The sequence below is a fragment of the Haliotis rufescens genome, unplaced genomic scaffold (assembly GCF_023055435.1).
Source record: "Haliotis rufescens isolate VD_foot unplaced genomic scaffold, xgHalRufe1.0.p SCAF_3, whole genome shotgun sequence".
Classification (NCBI taxonomy): Eukaryota; Metazoa; Mollusca; class Gastropoda; order Lepetellida; family Haliotidae; genus Haliotis; species Haliotis rufescens.
In genome coordinates, this window is record NW_025964001.1 from 32,180,120 (window position 1) to 32,198,248 (window position 18,129).

At 38.4% G+C, this 18,129-nt stretch overlaps 1 protein-coding gene across 1 annotated transcript in view; it reads right to left on the bottom strand.

Annotated features, from left to right (window-relative positions):
• Positions 1-4,111: 4,111 nt before the first annotated feature.
• LOC124130045 (UDP-GalNAc:beta-1,3-N-acetylgalactosaminyltransferase 2-like) overlaps positions 4,112-18,129 on the bottom strand; it is a 160,397-nt gene continuing 146,379 nt past the window's right edge. The window contains exons 5-8 of the mRNA XM_048403400.1: positions 12,368-12,490; positions 9,295-9,454; positions 8,597-8,653; positions 4,112-8,260 (exon numbers count right to left, since the gene is read on the bottom strand). Of these exons, the coding sequence (XP_048259357.1) occupies positions 8,102-8,260; positions 8,597-8,653; positions 9,295-9,454; positions 12,368-12,490 (499 nt within the window). The 3' untranslated portion in view covers positions 4,112-8,101. The remainder of the gene's footprint in view (positions 8,261-8,596; positions 8,654-9,294; positions 9,455-12,367; positions 12,491-18,129) is intronic.

Sequence of the window (18,129 nt, forward strand, 5' to 3'; positions counted from 1 at the left end):
TTACACTGTCTGTTTATAAAAAGTGTTCATTGTATATGTGGACTTATGTTTGTAATTTATTTTAATAAGTTTATTCAAAATTTAAATCAATATTCTTTACTTTCAATTTGGCAAAATCATGTGTGGAAGTGATTGGAAGATCGCACAACTGTGTTATCAACATTTCACATTCTTGTATATACGAATTTCCTCCTATATGATAGAAGAATATAGTGCAGACAAGATCATGAAGTATTGATGTCTTAACGATGATCTAAATAACATTGGGACAAAAATACAAAATAGAACATTGTACAAAGTATGACTCTTTCTAATTGCATTGCTTATTGGAGAAAAAACACATGTACATGTTATGTATGTCATGCTGGAAAATGAAAACAACTGGAACTCTGGCAGTTATGATAAACAATTTATTCGGGTCAGCATGTGATGGAAATTTTCTTTCAAATGTTTTTTTTCTCCAATTTTTAGGGTTGACTGAGTTGTAAAAAAATAATTTCGGACAAAAGTTTGGCCTTTTAAACAGTAAGTCAAACTCTGTAACGCTATGTTGACTTTTGTCCCAACAGTGGCATTACACAGCCCACGTTTTGTCAAAGTATGTAAACGCTATGCCAGGACAAGGTATGGTAAGGGCCTTTTGGCCTCTAAAATGGTGGGGGCAGTGGGGTAGCCTAGTGGTTAAAGCGTTCACTCGTCATGCCGATGGCCTGGGTTCCAATGTACATGGGTACAATGTGTGAAGCCCATTTCTGGTGTCTTTCCCCCCGTGATATTACTGGAATATTGCTAAAAGCGACGCAAAACTGTATTCACTCATTCACTCTAATATGGCATTTTTAATGTTGACAGAGAGGCATGATTAAGTACCTACGTGTGGTGAAAATGAACAGGACTTTTTTTCAAACCCTAGAAAAATATTCAACTACATGTATGTGGTCCAATTCTCATTTGTTGGAAGACATCAAAGAACTTCCATGACAATTTCTGAATTTTTTCTGCATGTTTAGAGAACTACAGGGTCCAAAAGACCCCTTATCACACCTTGTCCTTTGAGATTCAAGTTGTTACGCTGTTACTATGGTCCTCTCATCATGGTTCCAAAAGATTCCATGTAAAGACAAACTGACTAGATATCTGCCACTTCCTTCTCTTACAGAATGAGTCAGAATCTGATTTGAACATATTTATTTGTTTATGTTGTTGTGATGTTTTCTTTTTTTCAGTAGTTTTTAGCAATGTTTGTATATTTTTACAGGTTTTCTACATTGTTGATTTTTTTGCATAAATAATTCTTGCCAATTATGATTAATTTCAGATCATTGTTTAATTTGAACATTGTTATAGTTGTTAAGAAATGTGTTTATTTCCACCCCTTATGCATAAATTCCTACATTCTTAAGCTTGACTAGATACTTTTTCCAAATATGTTCTGACATTCTACACGACATAATTTTCAAGGCATAATATTTAGAATGAAAAAAAAGTTTTGTTTTCAAATGAGGATTTTCATACTGACAAATTGTATCCACATATTATTTGCACTGAACAAATAATCATTCTCAGCGCCATTATTTACTCAATAAATATTTTTGAACAAAATTTACATTAATTCACCCTGCTTATGGTACTACACACAGTACAGGCCCAATGGTTGTGAACAGCTGGTGAATATAGTCGTCTCAGCTTGGTTATACAAGTGTACATACAGTAATATGATATACGAGGACTGCATTATGGTACAGTGCCTTGTATTGCCTTACAACAATAATATAAAAAAATAATAATAAGTTCTGTACACAGAATGATTGTGACCATGGTAACAGATTGAGTGTATTGATGGATGACTTCCCTAACTATTGAAACTATAATTTAAAAAAGAATAATGAATGCTGTGAAATTAACCTGAAATGAAACCTAGCAACAATGTTTTGGTTTTTTGGGTGGTTGGGTGGGGATTTCAGTTCCTGCCTTTTGCCATATTGTCCAAAAGACTGTAGCCTGGGGTTACTAAATGATGCCATCTCTGTTGCCTGAGGTTACTAAGTGATGCCATCTCTGTTTGGACATTTACATGTTGGAATGTTAGGTTAAAGAGAAACAAACAACACATATTGTCCTTATATATTATTTATCCTCATATTGTTATTATTACATGAGAGTTAACCATGATTAATTTGTGATTGTTATATTCAAATGTACATAAATCATTATGGAAATCAACAACAGATTATATTTATTGTTATATTTTCAATAGTTTTCTATTAATGAAATCCAAACAAATAACAACCAGTAACATGGCAAAACACAACTGCATTGGAATTTCTTTTATGTAATGGAATACATCATTTGACAAGATTGATTTGAGAAAAGGAAATATTTTTTTTCGAAAATCACATAAATCTTGTTTTACCAACTGGTCTTTGACAATGAATGATAAGCTTTCACCATATTAAAGGGGTGATAGGGTGGCTAAGTGGTTCAAAAGTTTGTGTCATGCTGAAGACATGGGTTTCATTCCCCATGTTGGTGTAATGTGTCCCCTGCTGTGAAATGGCTTCAAACCTCAGCAGTCCAGTTATACAAGGCTCTACAATTTACAGTGAGGAATGCACCCCTTAGCTATGCCAGCATCTGTTGATTATGTTCAAATCTTTCATTGTGATCCTCGGGCTATCAGCACCAGTGATGGATATTTACAGAGTTATTAGTCTGGTTGTTGTAAGGGACTACCGTATTCGACGTAATAAGCGCCCCGCTCTAATAAGCCCCCACAGCAATATGGCTAGTGAACAATCCCAATTAGCACCCCTTCCGATTGATGTATACAAGACTTATTTGTTCATGTATAATACATACTCATGTGTTATATGCACCAATAAGTATGGGTAATTAAATTCTGGAAAATATATGTCATGTTAGTTATGCACTTACTTTTCTTTTGTATCATTTCAGGCTGTCAGGGGGGCGGTCGGGTAGCCTAGTGGTTAAAGCGTTCGCTCGTCACGCCGAAGACCCGGGTTCGATTCCCGACATGGGTACAATGTGTGAAGCCCATTTCTGGTGTCCCCCGCCGTGATATTGCTGGAATATTGCTAAAAGCGGCGTAAAACCATACTCACTCACTCACTCAGGCTGTCAGCATAAATTACAAAATTTACAATCTTTCAAATCTGTTTTTTTCTCTCTCCAAAATTATATTCTTATAAGAGCCCCATATTTCTAATTTTGAGAGCGCCCCGGGCGCTTATTACGTCGAATATGGTAAGTCTTGTATATATATAAAATGGAAAGTATGTCAGGCATCATGGATTGGGTTTTGGGTATTATGGTAACAGATTTAAGAAATAAACAGCTCGTGGTCGTTCATCGTACAATAAAACACTGCAAGGAGAATAAACCATTAGGGGCACAGCTTGCAGTGTTTTATTGTACGATGAACGACCACGAGCTGTTTATTTCTTATATGTGATATCAGCATTATTGACAGCCTCTTTATGGATGATGATAACATAATATAGAATCAATAGAATCCGACCTTGGCAATGTCAGACAAGTCCATTTTATGCACAGGAGGATATTTCCCATATTCTCACAATCCTCACGTCAATTGCCTGTACCTTTTTCCCCCCAATACCGATTGTCATATCTCTCCCGCTTTTGGATGTGATTGTTCAGCCATCACATTTATCTACGTTGCCCAGTGTCAACTATGGGGAACAACTCACTAGACACTACCCTCACAAAATTAAAGTCGTCCAATATACAACGGCATCAAGTTGCGAGCGCATGTTCGAATCTCCAGAAATGATAGAACGACGTTTTACCATGAAAATAAAGCAGACTTCTTCCTTCATTGTTATTTAGCTAACTTATGTTTGAAGTTCAATCATGAGGGTGATAGACCATGATGGAGCTATTATGTTGTGATACATATTGCAGTGAAGCTATTCTGTATCACTTGCTGCATCAGTGACAGATGCAATGACACTTACGGATTCATTGTTGCAAATTCTGCATACATTGAACATCATCAATCTGTTTCCTATGGCATTAGTTCACCAACACTACTTTCTGGCCATTTGTAGAAAGAATATTTTTGGAGACAATATGTATCATGTTATGCATATTCTTCAAAACTGAAGAAAACAGGTACCTTTCCCATTGTATCCATTTAGAGAATTTACATTTAAGAATTGACTTTCAGTTTGAGTATGAACGTTCATAAAATGATTATTATGCCTGCATAATACAATTTTTATTCTTATAAATTTATGATTAGGAAATTCTGTGTAATTATTACTACACTGTAGATCAACATGTGTTTTCAGATATGTGAGCGTAATTGAGTATTTCAAATGGAGAAATTTTAACATTTGAAACCTCTGGCTTACAACTTATGTAGGTTCCAAATGATCTATTCTGAGATAAAAAAAAAACATGACATGTATTAAACCAACTTGACATAGCAAGCACCTACTATACTGGTGGACCATATATTTAAAGCATTCATTGCTCCAAAATATAGTGATGGTGACAGGTTGGCCTAACTTATTTGGCACAATATATAACATCGAGCACCAAATTTCCGAATGACACCTATTTTCGAACAGCCGTATATGATATTGATTTGTCGCATTATAACGAGAGGTATGACGTCATTAAAGCTGGCAACTGGAGAATGCAGGCTTTCAGCCTGTCAACACTGAGTTCATGTGAAGTACTGTACACTTGTCCGTTGTCATTCAGAGTTTTGGTGTCCGTGTATGATGAACAGGAAGAGTAAATTAGTGTGAACACTCTAATTTGACAAATATTCATATTTTATATTCATATTTTGTATATCGGTTTCAAACTTTCAATTATTTTTTAAGTTTTAATGCTGACCTGCAAGAGTTATGTTGAGAACTATGCACCGAAACCCATCTGTTCATTCACGAAAACCCTGCTACAGTACCAACCAATCAGGTGTTCGACAATAGGTAACGTCACTCAGAAGCCTTTTATCAAGGATTTGTTTTCTTTCGGAATGTAGCTGAATTCTATTGTTGAAGACATCACCTACTGGAATGAAGCAGAATTTGAGTTTTCATTCACTCATCCCTCGAAATATCAGCAATGCCATCTTAACTTTCGAAAATAGAGTACGTCAAAAATAAAATGAGTTAGGGCAACCTGTCACTATATTTTGGAGCAATGAATGTTTTATTGAGGTTGAAATGGTTACAAAATTACTTTGAAGCCATTGAAAAAGACAGAAATGACATATCAATGATCAGACTGCAACAGATTGGCTTTCCACTTGAGATGACCTAGCTTCCACTAAACCTACTGTCTTTCAGTTGTTAAAATGCCATTAACAGTGATACTGTGACTGCATGAAAAATGATAAGGTTGGCATTGTTCAACTTCAATCAGCATATTATTCTTGATAGAATTGCAATATCATAATGTCATGCATGACACTACATCCATATCATCGGCGGATACAGCTTTTTTGAAAAGGGGGGGGGGGGGGGTTGCACAATTAAGATCTATTTATTGTCTTTGGTGGTAATTTATACAGAAATAAAGATTTTTTTCGAAATAAAAAGGGGGGGGGTGCACATACCCGCAGTATCCACCCATGCATATCAGTTTACGAAACTACTAGTGACCCTTAACTTGATGTGTTGAGTATATATAACAAATCTCCCTTTTAAGCTAGTATTTAACATGTTTCACCCTGGGTTTTGTTGTAGCATGCCTCTTGGTTGATTTTTTTGCATCATATATGTAATTCATAATATATTTATATATATATATAAGAATGATAGTGTGTTCATGGCAATGTTCACATCAGATTCAATAATAATTTGGTACAGGTAAACATTTGGTAAAGGAAACAGCTGTAATCATAATTACAAATTTTGGGTGAAGTCAAGAAGACATTGGATGTTAACTTGTTATCATGGTTACAGAGTTATATGTATGTTTGATGTGTGGTTGCCTTTTTACAGAATTATATGTAGTGTTTTTATGCGGGAATAAAATATTGAAAGTGCCTTTGTATGAATCACTTGTGACAGATGGTGCTTGTGTGGAGCCTATGTGTTTACAACCATTAATATATCAACAGAAAAAAGTAACTGCTTCATATTAAGTTCAATGAAATTAAGTAATGCATCTTTCCGTATATATTCTTGAAGACATCTCCTCGACTCTGTTTCGCAATTTCATCCCCAACGTCCAGCGATACGCCCAATTCTGCTTCCACGTCACTGCAGGCACACCTAGGTTAGTGTTGACAGCATCTGAGGTTCAGAAGACAAATCTGGGATGATATCAAGTATGCAGATGAGTCCAGGTTTCATCTGGACAACTCTCATGGCCGTGCAAGGGTCCATAGGTGTCCAGGAGATACCTTTAGCCATGCTTGCATAATTCAATGTTGTCAGTTTGGGGGTGAGTTGCCTGTATCACCCCAAAAAATGGTCACACCTGAAAGTGACATTGTTAATTGAGTTGTTACACCATCGCTCTTGTAGGTGGTCTCGCTCTGTCTCCTATGTCAATAAATTTGTTATGATAAAGCATTGATCAGACGAATGACCAAATTTTATGATGTTATTTTCAATAACATAACATTTACACCACTTTATATGAAGCACAATTACTTTTTTCTGTTTGTATAATTACAATCAATGTAGGTACTATGTCACAGTCAGCGATATTCTGGCTAACCATGGCTTTTGTGTACGATGACTCCCTGTCACCCAAGTGCATGCCAAACTGAGGCATTTGGTAGTGAGGACCTATTCTCACTCAGAATCAAGGGGCACACAATTTTGAGCACTTCCTCACATAATCTGTTGTTGAGAGAGTTTTACATCAAAGTCCGCCATATATCTGCTGTGTCACCTCAGTCTGTATTGTGACATTTTGTCGACTAACCAGCATCTTATTGTGAGAGCACTGGTCCCGAAAACTGGGTCATAATGATACAAGGTCAGCCAACAGTCTGTAGTGTAAGCACTTTTGATTTTTCCTTGATCAATCATCCTCATCAGGAGCACCACTAAGAAAGTAGATAGTTGTCTCCCCTGTTCCTAAGCGACAAGTTCTCCACACTGTTGGTTCCTGTCCTGTATCTCCTCCACACTCAGTTCCAGCAGTACATGGGAACATCTAAGACTAGTCTAGAGTTGTCTCCCCTGTACCTAAGTCACACAGGGATCTCAACACTCCACACGGCTGCTTCCTGTCCCAGTAGAGCCGTATCTTCTCCACACTCAGTTCCAGCAGTACATAGGAACATCTATAGATTAGTCTGGAGTTGTCTCCCGTGTTCCTAAGTTACACGTCACACAGGGATCTCCACACTCCACACTGCTGCATCCTGTCCCAGTAGAGCTGTATCTCCTCCACACTCAGTTCTGGCAGTACATAGGAACATCTAAGACTAGTCTAGAGTTGTCTCCCGTGTTCCTAAGTTACATGTCACACAGGGATCTTCACACTGCTGCTTCCTGTCCCAGTAGAGCCGTATCTTCTCCACACTCAGTTCCAGCAGTACATAGGAACATCTATAGATTAGTCTGGAGTTGTCTCCCGTGTTCCTAAGTTACATGTCACACAGGGATCTTCACACTGCTGCTTCCTGTCCCAGTAGAGCTGTATCTCCTCCACACTCAGTTCTGGCAGTACATAGGAACATCTAAGACTAGTCTAGAGTTGTCTCCCGTGTTCCTAAGTTACATGTCACACAGGGATCTTCACACTGCTGCTTCCAGTCCCAGTAGAGCCGTATCTTCTCCACACTCAGTTCCAGCAGTACATAGGAACATCTATAGATTAATCTGGAGTTGTCTCCCGTGTTCCTAAGTTACATGTCACACAGGGATCTCCACACTTCACACTGCTGCTTCCTGTCCCAGTAGAGCCGTATCTCCTCCACACTCAGTACCAGCAGTACATAGGAACATCTATAGATTAGTCTAGAGTTGTCTCCCATGTTCCTTAGTTACATGTCACACAGGGATCTCCACACGGCTGCTTCCTGTCCCAGTAGAGCTGTATCTCCTCCACACTCAGTTCTGGCAGTACATAGGAACATCTAAGACTAGTCTAGCGTTGTCTCCCCTGTTCCTAAGTTACACGTTACACAAGGATCTCCACACTGCTGCTTCCTGTCCCAGTAGAGCCGTATCTTCTCCACACTCAGTTCCGGGAGTACATAGGAACCCTCCTCACACTCCTTGGAACACTGCCATGCTGAAGCCTAGAGGACACAGATTGGAAGATAATGCTCATTGGAAGTCAAGAAAATGCATATCTTACAGAATCAAATATAGTGTCACCCTGCTAACATGGCTAACTTGGAAACCCTGTCCACCAGACAATCTTGTTTGCAATGTCTGAATGAACAAAGCGACTTTAATCTGCATCAATGATGCATTAATCCAAAAAATGTCTTAAAACAGATGATTGTACTTGGTTCTGTTTGCATAAACATTGCTACACTGGAGTAACCACGGTGCAGCACAGCAATTGCTTTGTGGATATTTATGGATAATTCACCATGTACACCCTGTCACTAGACATTCCAGAGACCTACCTGCTGATAGTGTGGCCCGACTGCTGCAAGCCAAATACCCAGAGAAACATCTTCTCCCTAAACAAACACATGACATTTTAATCCTCAATACATTCTTTATAAAGTAACACTGTCAGCACAACTTCATATCTGATGAAACTAGAAGATAAGGCTAGGACGGGTAACTCGGGTACTCGGGTCGGGTCGGTCCTGGCTGGGTCCTGAGTAGGACCGGGGTACCCACAGGACTACCCGGACCTGTGGTTGGTCACGTGATATATTGTCTAATGACAAAAATTATCTTAAACTCTATGGTTACACTATTAGTCACTAATGTTCCCATTTCTTTCTGACAATGCACCCATTCCTTCTGACTTTCATATGTTTGAATAAAGATAAAACTTCAGTGTATGCATGACCAGATCGTTTTACACGTGTATCTAAATACATTATGCCAGGGCTAAGGTCAAATTTTTCCACATCGGACAGTTTGTACCTATCTCTAAATATCTACAGCGGGTACCTGGGTAGGGTCAGGTAATAAGGTGGTGGGTAGTAAATTCTGACTCGTCCCAGCCCTACTAGAAGAAGTATGCTTTTAACATCAAACAAAGTGAAATACTACAGTTGTGGAATGTTAAGGTTGCAGCATGAAATTGAAAAAGTTATGGTGTTCAGAACTTCAAGTGAGAGAGGGAAAAGCTCCACTTAATCCCGACCTGGTAATGGTACAGCTGTTTCGAGTTGTCTGCAATCCAGGTATGAATGTCCCGGGAGACGATGTTCCCAGACCCACAGGCAAACCTTGGGTAGATGGATGATGGGAAGATCCTCTCCTTCCACTTCCCATGTCTCTCCACCAGCCACTCATCCCGGAATCTGAGGAAAAGAACACGAACATTGTGCACCTGTGTATATCAAGAACACGAACATTGTGCACCTGTGAATATCAAGAACACGAACATTGTGCACCTGTGTATATCAAGAACACGAACATTGTGCACCTGTGTATATCAAAAACACGAACATTGTGCACCTGTGTATATCAAGAACACGAACATTGTGCACCTCTGTATATCAAGAACACGAACATTGTGCACCTGTGTATATCAAGAACACGAACATTGTGCACCTGTGTATATCAAGAACATGATTTGTGCACCTGTATATATCAAGAACACGAACATTGTGCACCTGTGTATATCAAGAACACGATTTGTGCACATCTGTATATCAAGAACACGAACATTGTGCACCTCTGAATGTCAAGAACACGAACATTGTGCACCTCTGCATATCAAGAACACGAACATTGTGCACCCGTGTATATCAAGAACACGATTTGTGCACATCTGTATATCAAGAACACAAACATTGTGCACCTCTGAATGTCAAGAACACGAACATTGTGCACCTCTGCATATCAAGAACACGAACATTGTGCACCTCTATATGTCAAGAACACGAACATTGTGCACCTCTGTATATCAAGAACACGAACATTGTGCACTTCTGTATGTCAAGAACACGAACATTGTACACCTCTGTATGTCAAGAACACGAACATTGTGCACCTCTGTATATCAAGAACACGAACATTGTGCACCTTTGTATATCAAGAACACGAACATTGTGCAGTTCTGTATGTCAAGAACATGAACATTCACAACATTGACGAAACCATCCGCAGAAGATGACAGTACCCTTCCAACTGTAATGAGTGAGTGAGTTAGTTGGGTTTTACGCCGCTTTTAATAGTATTCCAGTTATATCGCGGCGTATCAGCTTAATGTGGGAGGAAGGCCCGAAGTGATGCAGGTCTCAGACGTTTACCACTTCGATGAAACCCACAAGCACGGGTATTGGTTGACAAATATAGAAACATAATCGGGGCGAACCAGGATTCGAACCCACAATCATAGGTTTCTGGCGTGTCCAAGGGACGCAACTCTGCACAGCAAATCGCGGCGCCTTAGACGACTGGGCCAGTGCCCCCCAAACTGTCATGAAGATTACTTAATGGTATTAAGGCAAGTTTGAGAAATCCAAATTAAATGATTGCAAGTTCCACTTGGGATGTGTGCAGAGTTATGAAATATTCCATGTCACTCTAAAGTTCTACACCACAAACAAACCTTACCTTAAGTTTAATCGAATGTTAAAGATCCAAAAATGATCAAATCTCAAAAGGGAAGATAAAACATTACCATTTGTACTTGAAAAAGTTTCAGACTGTTTCAGTTAAATCTCATAGGGTTTGAACCCATAACCTCCAGATGTGACACAGTTTGATGACAAATAGTTGATTGCATGATTATCTCCCTTGGACCACAATTCTGCAATGCAACTGTAACAAGCTAGACTTTGATTGTGATGAAGTTTCAAAAGGCAGCTCTCATGTACAAATGTAAAAATGTGATCTTGATTTAACTTGTAAAATCTGTAATACTTGTGATAATACTATGGACTTGAGAAATCAACACTTTAATGTCCGAAGTATCTCCTCACAAGAACACTTTAATGTGTGTTCCTGCCTTTTGTCACTTGATGAAATACAAAGTACATTTCAAACAAATTTGGAAGAAAATCATTTATCGAGGAACAACAATGATTTCTCTTTACGATACAGTAACATTCATCTGTCAAGATGCTTTCAAGTATAGATATATACAATCAGAAATGTTAATTATCTGTGGAAAAGTAACCCTTAGAAGAGTGTTTGGTCTGAAGAGCTGCCAGTTTGCTGATGTTAAAGCCACACATATATATTTTTCATTCCACAGGCCCACCGCCCCTACTGGAAAGCAGCCAGTGGAAGAAATTAATTACACATAGAAATATTAATTTTTCATTATTTCTCCTGCTTGTAATATAGACCCACTTATACAATAAATAAAATAAGTTTAGCAGGACCATGAGGGGCACATGGGTTTTTATGCATCTCTCGTTAAGATTTATACCACGAGCCGGACGTATAAAACCCCATGTACTCCTCGTGATCCTGCTACAGCGAATTTATCTTACCGACATGTTTTAATAAGACCTAATGAAATAATTCAAATAAATTCCAAATTGATAGAAAACAGCTGCTCGATTGAGCTGAGCTCATGTGACATCCATTGGCTTTTTGCTTTGAAGCGGGGTATAAAAGATTTATTCTGTCTCTCAGAAAAATGCATGTGCAGCATATAGAACTCATGGCGAGTTATAAGAGATTTATTCCCCCACTGAGAAATTTATTACCCTCCAAGGTGGGTTACATAGTATTTATCAAGATCAAGTGGACCAATCAGATCTCATCATATATGATAATGTTATATATAAATCCCATGTCTCTATCACTATCAGTGATTCAAGAGGCCACATGCAGTATCAACTCCACAGCAGAATATCTTTCATATAAATAAATAAATAAATAATTGACATTATGTGTCTCATTTTGACTGACCTTGTTCGGAAAAGCTGGAAACATCAAATTTAAAAAATGTGTCCAAAAGCAACAGTTACCCACAGGCAGACCCAGGGTAGCAGGGTTTAGTATGAAGAGTGAAAGGGTGTATGCAGGGGGTGAGTATACAACTTCCCCACTCCACCTTTCTCAGATACTCGACGGTGTCAGTCCCTACATGTTTCTGTCCATATTGAGTCTTAGTGTTCTAAATCCTGGATCCATCACTATTAACAATGAATAGAATACTTTTATCATCACAAGCTAAGATTCTAATAAAAGATTCATATTTCCAGTATTATCCCTAAATGATTGTTCTGTCTGAAGGGAGTCAATGTACGTACTGGCCCCACCACAGTTTCTGGACAGAGGTCAGTGTGTGAACGTCGTCAGTTATTTTGACCAAGTCCACGAAGCAGTCGTCATCCGTCTTCAGGACAAACCTGGCTTCAGCATGAGCGTACAACCTGCAAGAACAAACATACATGTTACACTGAAGTCACCAGTTGAGACTTCCATCTTGTGGAATAGTCTATTGGTTGAAGCATCTGTTCATCACAATGAAGATCTGGGTTTTGTCCCATACCCTAGTTCATGAGTCCCAGTCCATTCTTGGTGTCCCCTGCCATGATATTGATGGACTTTTGCTAATACCCATTCTAAATCACCATGCTCACATCAATTCCCAGCTCTCTGTTGGGTGTTGTATATTTGATGTAGTAAATGTTTTTAAGAAATAAATGACAAGTTGTTTATCATACCATAAAACAGTGCAAGGAGAATAAACCATAAGGGGTGCTGCCCCGAGTGGTTTATTCTCCCAGCAGTGTTTTATTGTATGATAAACAACTCGTCATTTATTTCTTATATGAGATATCAACATTTTGTACAGCCTTTTTAAGAAAGTCAATAAACTGTACAAAGCTTTAAAAACATTTACCCGTATTTAAATAATGATGACTCCCTGAATACAATCCAACCAATGTCGGTCAATTCCATGTCGTGTACAGGTGCGTTAAGTTTAGTATTCTCACAATTTTCATGTCGATTATCTGCACCTTTACTCCAAATACTGATTGTCATATCTCTCCCACGTTCGGCCACTGTGTTCATCTGCACTGTCCAGATACATCTATGGGGATCAACACAATAGACACTTCCCTCTAATAAATAACGTCGTCCTATTTACGAGCGCATGTTCGAATCTCCAGAAATGACATCACAATAGAGCAATGTTTTATCGTGAAATAAACCACACTTCGTTCTTCATTATTCTTTGTGATTTATTGCGTAGCTATCATATATAATATTATAATCAATCCCCCAACCCCAGTAGAAAGATCCAGGTAAATCCCTGCATGGTCAAATCCTGCATTTGACCCACTGACAGCACATCCTGGCATGGCTAGGTGCATCTAGACCCATGGAGGCTGGAGTAAGGAGCAATGTTTTAACAAACACTTACTTTTTTTATACAAATCGTGTGAATGGTGGGTGCTAAATGTAGGGCAGCACATGCTTACCCTTTCTGCCAACACCAGGTGTCAGCACTGATTTTCAGTGATCCATTCATATCATTTTAACTGCTATTTTTGTCTTTTACACCCGATGTAATCTGTTTCGGCAGATAATCAAGACTGGGTATTCTCTGGTGTTGATGTTTTATACTAAAATTTAAATCAATTTTTCTACCACTGTTCATAATTAGTTTGCCTGTCCCATGAGAGTTGGCATCACTGTTTTTGTGACAACGCACATGCTGATGCATGGTAAAGGTTATCTCTTTCAATTAGCTCTAGCAGGGAGTTCACGTTAAACTTGTTTAAGGTTTTTACACATTATTCAATCTTAGAAACAATTGATATCAGCAGGCTTCATCATCACTCAGACACACCTGTGACAGAAACCATGAGGACCATTGGGGCAGGATGAGTGAGTGAGTGAGTTGGGTTTAAGCCGCTTTTAACAGTATTCCAGTCATATCACGGCATGTCAGCTTAATGTGGGAGGAAAGCCCGAAGTGATGCAGGTCTCAGACGTTTACAACTTCGGTGAAACCCAAGAGCACGGGTATGGTGCTGACAAACCTAGAAACATAATCGGGGCGAACCGGGATTCGAACCCACAATCAAAGGTTTCTGGCGTGCCCAAGGGACGCAACTCTGCACAGCGAATCGTGGCGCCCTAGACAACTGGGCCACCCGTGCCCCCCTGGGGCAGGATCACTCACCATCAGGGTCTTACCTAGTCTGTCATACAGACCCTGAAACAAATATATCCATTACAGCCCATGCAAGACTATAATGTTTGGCAAGTCTAGATTACTGCAGAATCAGGAATTGAAGAAAATTTCTGGGCTCCTTTTTAATTATATTTTACAACTATAATTTAACAACAGTTTTTTCTGTAAAATATGTTCATTTCAGGGACTAGATGTTAGTCTAGGTCTCACCATCTGAGCCGCTTCTGAGTGAGCTCGACACAACAAGCATGAGATGTGGGGGCCTATTCTTCCTGGGAGTGTGAGAGTGACTATTGCTTTACGCCACTTTCAGCAATATTAAGTATAGGGAGATGCCAGAAATTAACTTCACACATTGAAACCATTTGAGCAATCAATCCCAGCAGGAAGATTTAATCAACAGGCTACCCCTCATTCTTTCCTGAAATCCCAAAAGGGGTCAAGATTTACATATTAAATGGATGAAGTATAAATGTGAATCAAACAGGTTGAGTTTTTGCAGGAAGCGTTTTCCTTATATTGGAACATTAGCAAGTCTTTTACTAGAACAGATTTTCTCAGAAGACAGCATAAAAACAGCACATATAAATGGTGAAAAACAGCCTAAAGTTCCAGCCTAAATTCTGAGGACCAACACAAAACCAACACTAAAATCCTAAAGACCTGAAGAAAACATGATGTCATCAAAACAAGAAATATACATGCCAAAGTTTACCTTCCCCAGTCTAACAATTTTAGCACAGAAAATGTTTGCAGAGCCTAAAAAACATTTGAGAGAATGATGGTCAAAAAAATACTGCATAAAACAGAACAATTGTCTTCAAAGCCACTAGTTACTATACATATATCAAATGTCATTACATTTAAAACAAAATTGGCACACTAATTAGTTTGTCAATATGGCTGCAAAGTCTATGTAGTTTGGACTTGTGTAAGACTGATCAAGACTGAGAAAGTACTTAAAAACTATCATTTCTCGCAAATTACTTTGAAAACTGAGGGTGTTTCAATTCTTTTTGGTAAGTGTCAAAAGGTTTATCAGCCAATTCAGAATTTTTATTGTTTTAATCAAAATTCTGCATTGCAATGTAAATTTAAGTGTCTTCAACGTTTGAAGTTGGTTCAAGGGCAGATGGTAAAAGTGAAAAGAACCATTCAATTTGTATCAGATCTGGTCGATATCTTAGCCACAAGAAGGTATTAATATAAATCCCTTTGAACATCTATCTTTGACAAAAAGTAGAGTAATAGAGCAACCCGATTATTCAAACGAAAGTAAAGATGTCCTTCATGAAAGATCAACAGACACACAACTATACACTCATGATAAGTCATCCTACTAAAATAACTGATACTACAAACTTCAATCAAGCACCTACTTGGTACTTTCAGGGAGTCTGTGGTCTTGGGACTTCAATAAGCACAAACGACTAACTCCTGAGAGCATCTCTTTAGCAATGATGTGCCAGGAATCCATTACAAAAATTACACTGCCATACATTCGACTTTGAAATGACTGTCCAATATTTGTAGTGTGTCTATTTGATCTGTGTAATTCACAGAGCTGTGCTCAAGAGACAAGGCAAAGAGGTCTTTATTTAGCTAGGTGTCAAATGATCAGCTTCTATGGCAAGTCACATACAACCATCAAGCCTTGGGACATCAAGCAAGTCATAGTTCGTTTATTGTTATAATGTAAAAATTCTATTACTGTAATTATTCAAATATAATACACCACTGAATAAACACATCTGACATCGTTTGGCAACTGAAAGCTGTTTTTATTGTATGTTTTAACAGACTATTTTGACAAAAATTAAAAGTATGTGCAGATTTCGGTTAATTGCAGGATTTGCAGAGCATGTGTGCAATTAACTGGGCATTGTCAGATGTTTTCCAAATCTTTTCATGTTTTTCATCAAGGTGCTCAAGTGATCTGATGTACTTCGCGAGGTAAGACCATTTTATTATTTTAAAGGTCTTGATTAATGATCAGATTGTCTTGACTGGGCATAGTCGCAAATGCAAGTGATATCAGAGATGAAATCTGATTGGTCAGTTGGTTGGAGGGACATAGAAGGGACTCAACTTGTAAGCGCCACTGGTGGCGCTACGATCGAACCCAGAAATTCCAGTCTAGTTTGGAAAGGGTGGAAACTGGAGTTATAACATCAGTTAACTCCCTTGTCTCGGGAAGATGTCTCCACATGACCAAAGAGGTGACAAGGTAGGGATGTCATCTGTATGATGATTCCACTCGCTGCTTCAAATGTCTTGGTTGGAATATTGCTAAAAGCAGCATAAAATCAAATTCCTTCACACACTCACACATGTTCACTAAGCTGTTATGAAATGTTGTCTATGTTGTGTCTTAACTTCAGAGGGGGCGGTCGGTAACCTTGTCGTTTAAGCGTTCGCTCGTTACGCCGAAGAAACTGGTTCGATTCCCGACATGGGTACAATGTGTGAAGCCCATTTCTGGTGTCCCCTGCCATGATATTGCTGGAATATTGCTAAAAGCAGCGTAAAACCATACTCACTCACTCACTCGATTCCCAACATGGGTTCAATGTGTGAAGCCCATTTCTGGTGTCCCCCACCGTGATAATGTTTGAATATTGCTAAAAGCACTGTGAAACCAAACCCATTCACTCACTTAACTTCCGAGCCATTTGAAACTCACAATTACATGATTACATGAATGACAATTACATGATGATGGAAAGAAATAGGAAAATAAAACAGTAAGGCTGGCAACAGTGATACTGTTGTCTTTACGTAAATATTTCATATAAACAAAAAAGGGATGTGGGTATCCCCTAGGCTAAAGCACTAACTTGTGATGCCAAAAATATGGTTTGATACTCCACATGGCTGGAGTCCTGCAGTGATATTGCTGAAATAACCCTTTTCACTCACTCAACAAATGAGTGAAATGTTTGTATCTGATGAATTATCACACCAGGGATTTACCCAGGATTTCTAACTAACTGCCACTGCCAGGCAATTTGGGAAAAAACATTATTTTGTTCAAAAAATTTCTAAGAGTTCAAATTTCTTAAATTTCGAGGCATTTTGAAATTGGAATAATATAAAATGGATCATTAAAATCTGTTCCCATTTGTTATAAGTGCATACAAGTTCGCTTCTACAAAGCCATACAGTTAGTTATAGTCATACCTATTAATACATTTTTTGTAACATGAAATGGGAAATGTTTTGTTCCAAATTGCGAATTTTTATTGACCTTTGCTGCAGACTTGAGGTTGAATATCAGCCTCTGAGCAGGTCTAGATAAATCCCTGCAAACATTTAGAAGAAAATTACTATATAATTTCAATTTTGTGGATGTTAATGAGCAGTTGGATGCCCAGTACTTTCATTTGGAACCAGAGACTCCTGTAAATCTGAAAACTCATCATGTTTATTGATATTGTAAATCATAAGTTATCACTTATTTCCATCATCACCCTTTTTCTCTGTGTCTGCAAACAACTGTGTAAAGGCATGAATTGACATCAAGCTATTCCTAACATTGAATAGCAGCCTTCTGATTACTCTAAGATGTCTGCTATGAGTTGTTTTTATCAGATCTCATGTATAAATTGATAACCATGAACAGTTAAGGAGTTTGGTTTTAGGGAATTTCAAAGAAATAAATCATCAATACATTTCTGAGCCTGACGTCTTGAACTAACCCCCTTTGCAGTTAGGAAATCCTTTACCACGATTCACCTCAATTCATCAACTTGGGTCACAGAAAGAAATCAAATTTCATCAGGATCTCTTACACCAACAACAAACTGCTCACAGTCAAGACCTCCTACACCAAGTTTCATCAACAAACTACTCACAGTCAGGATC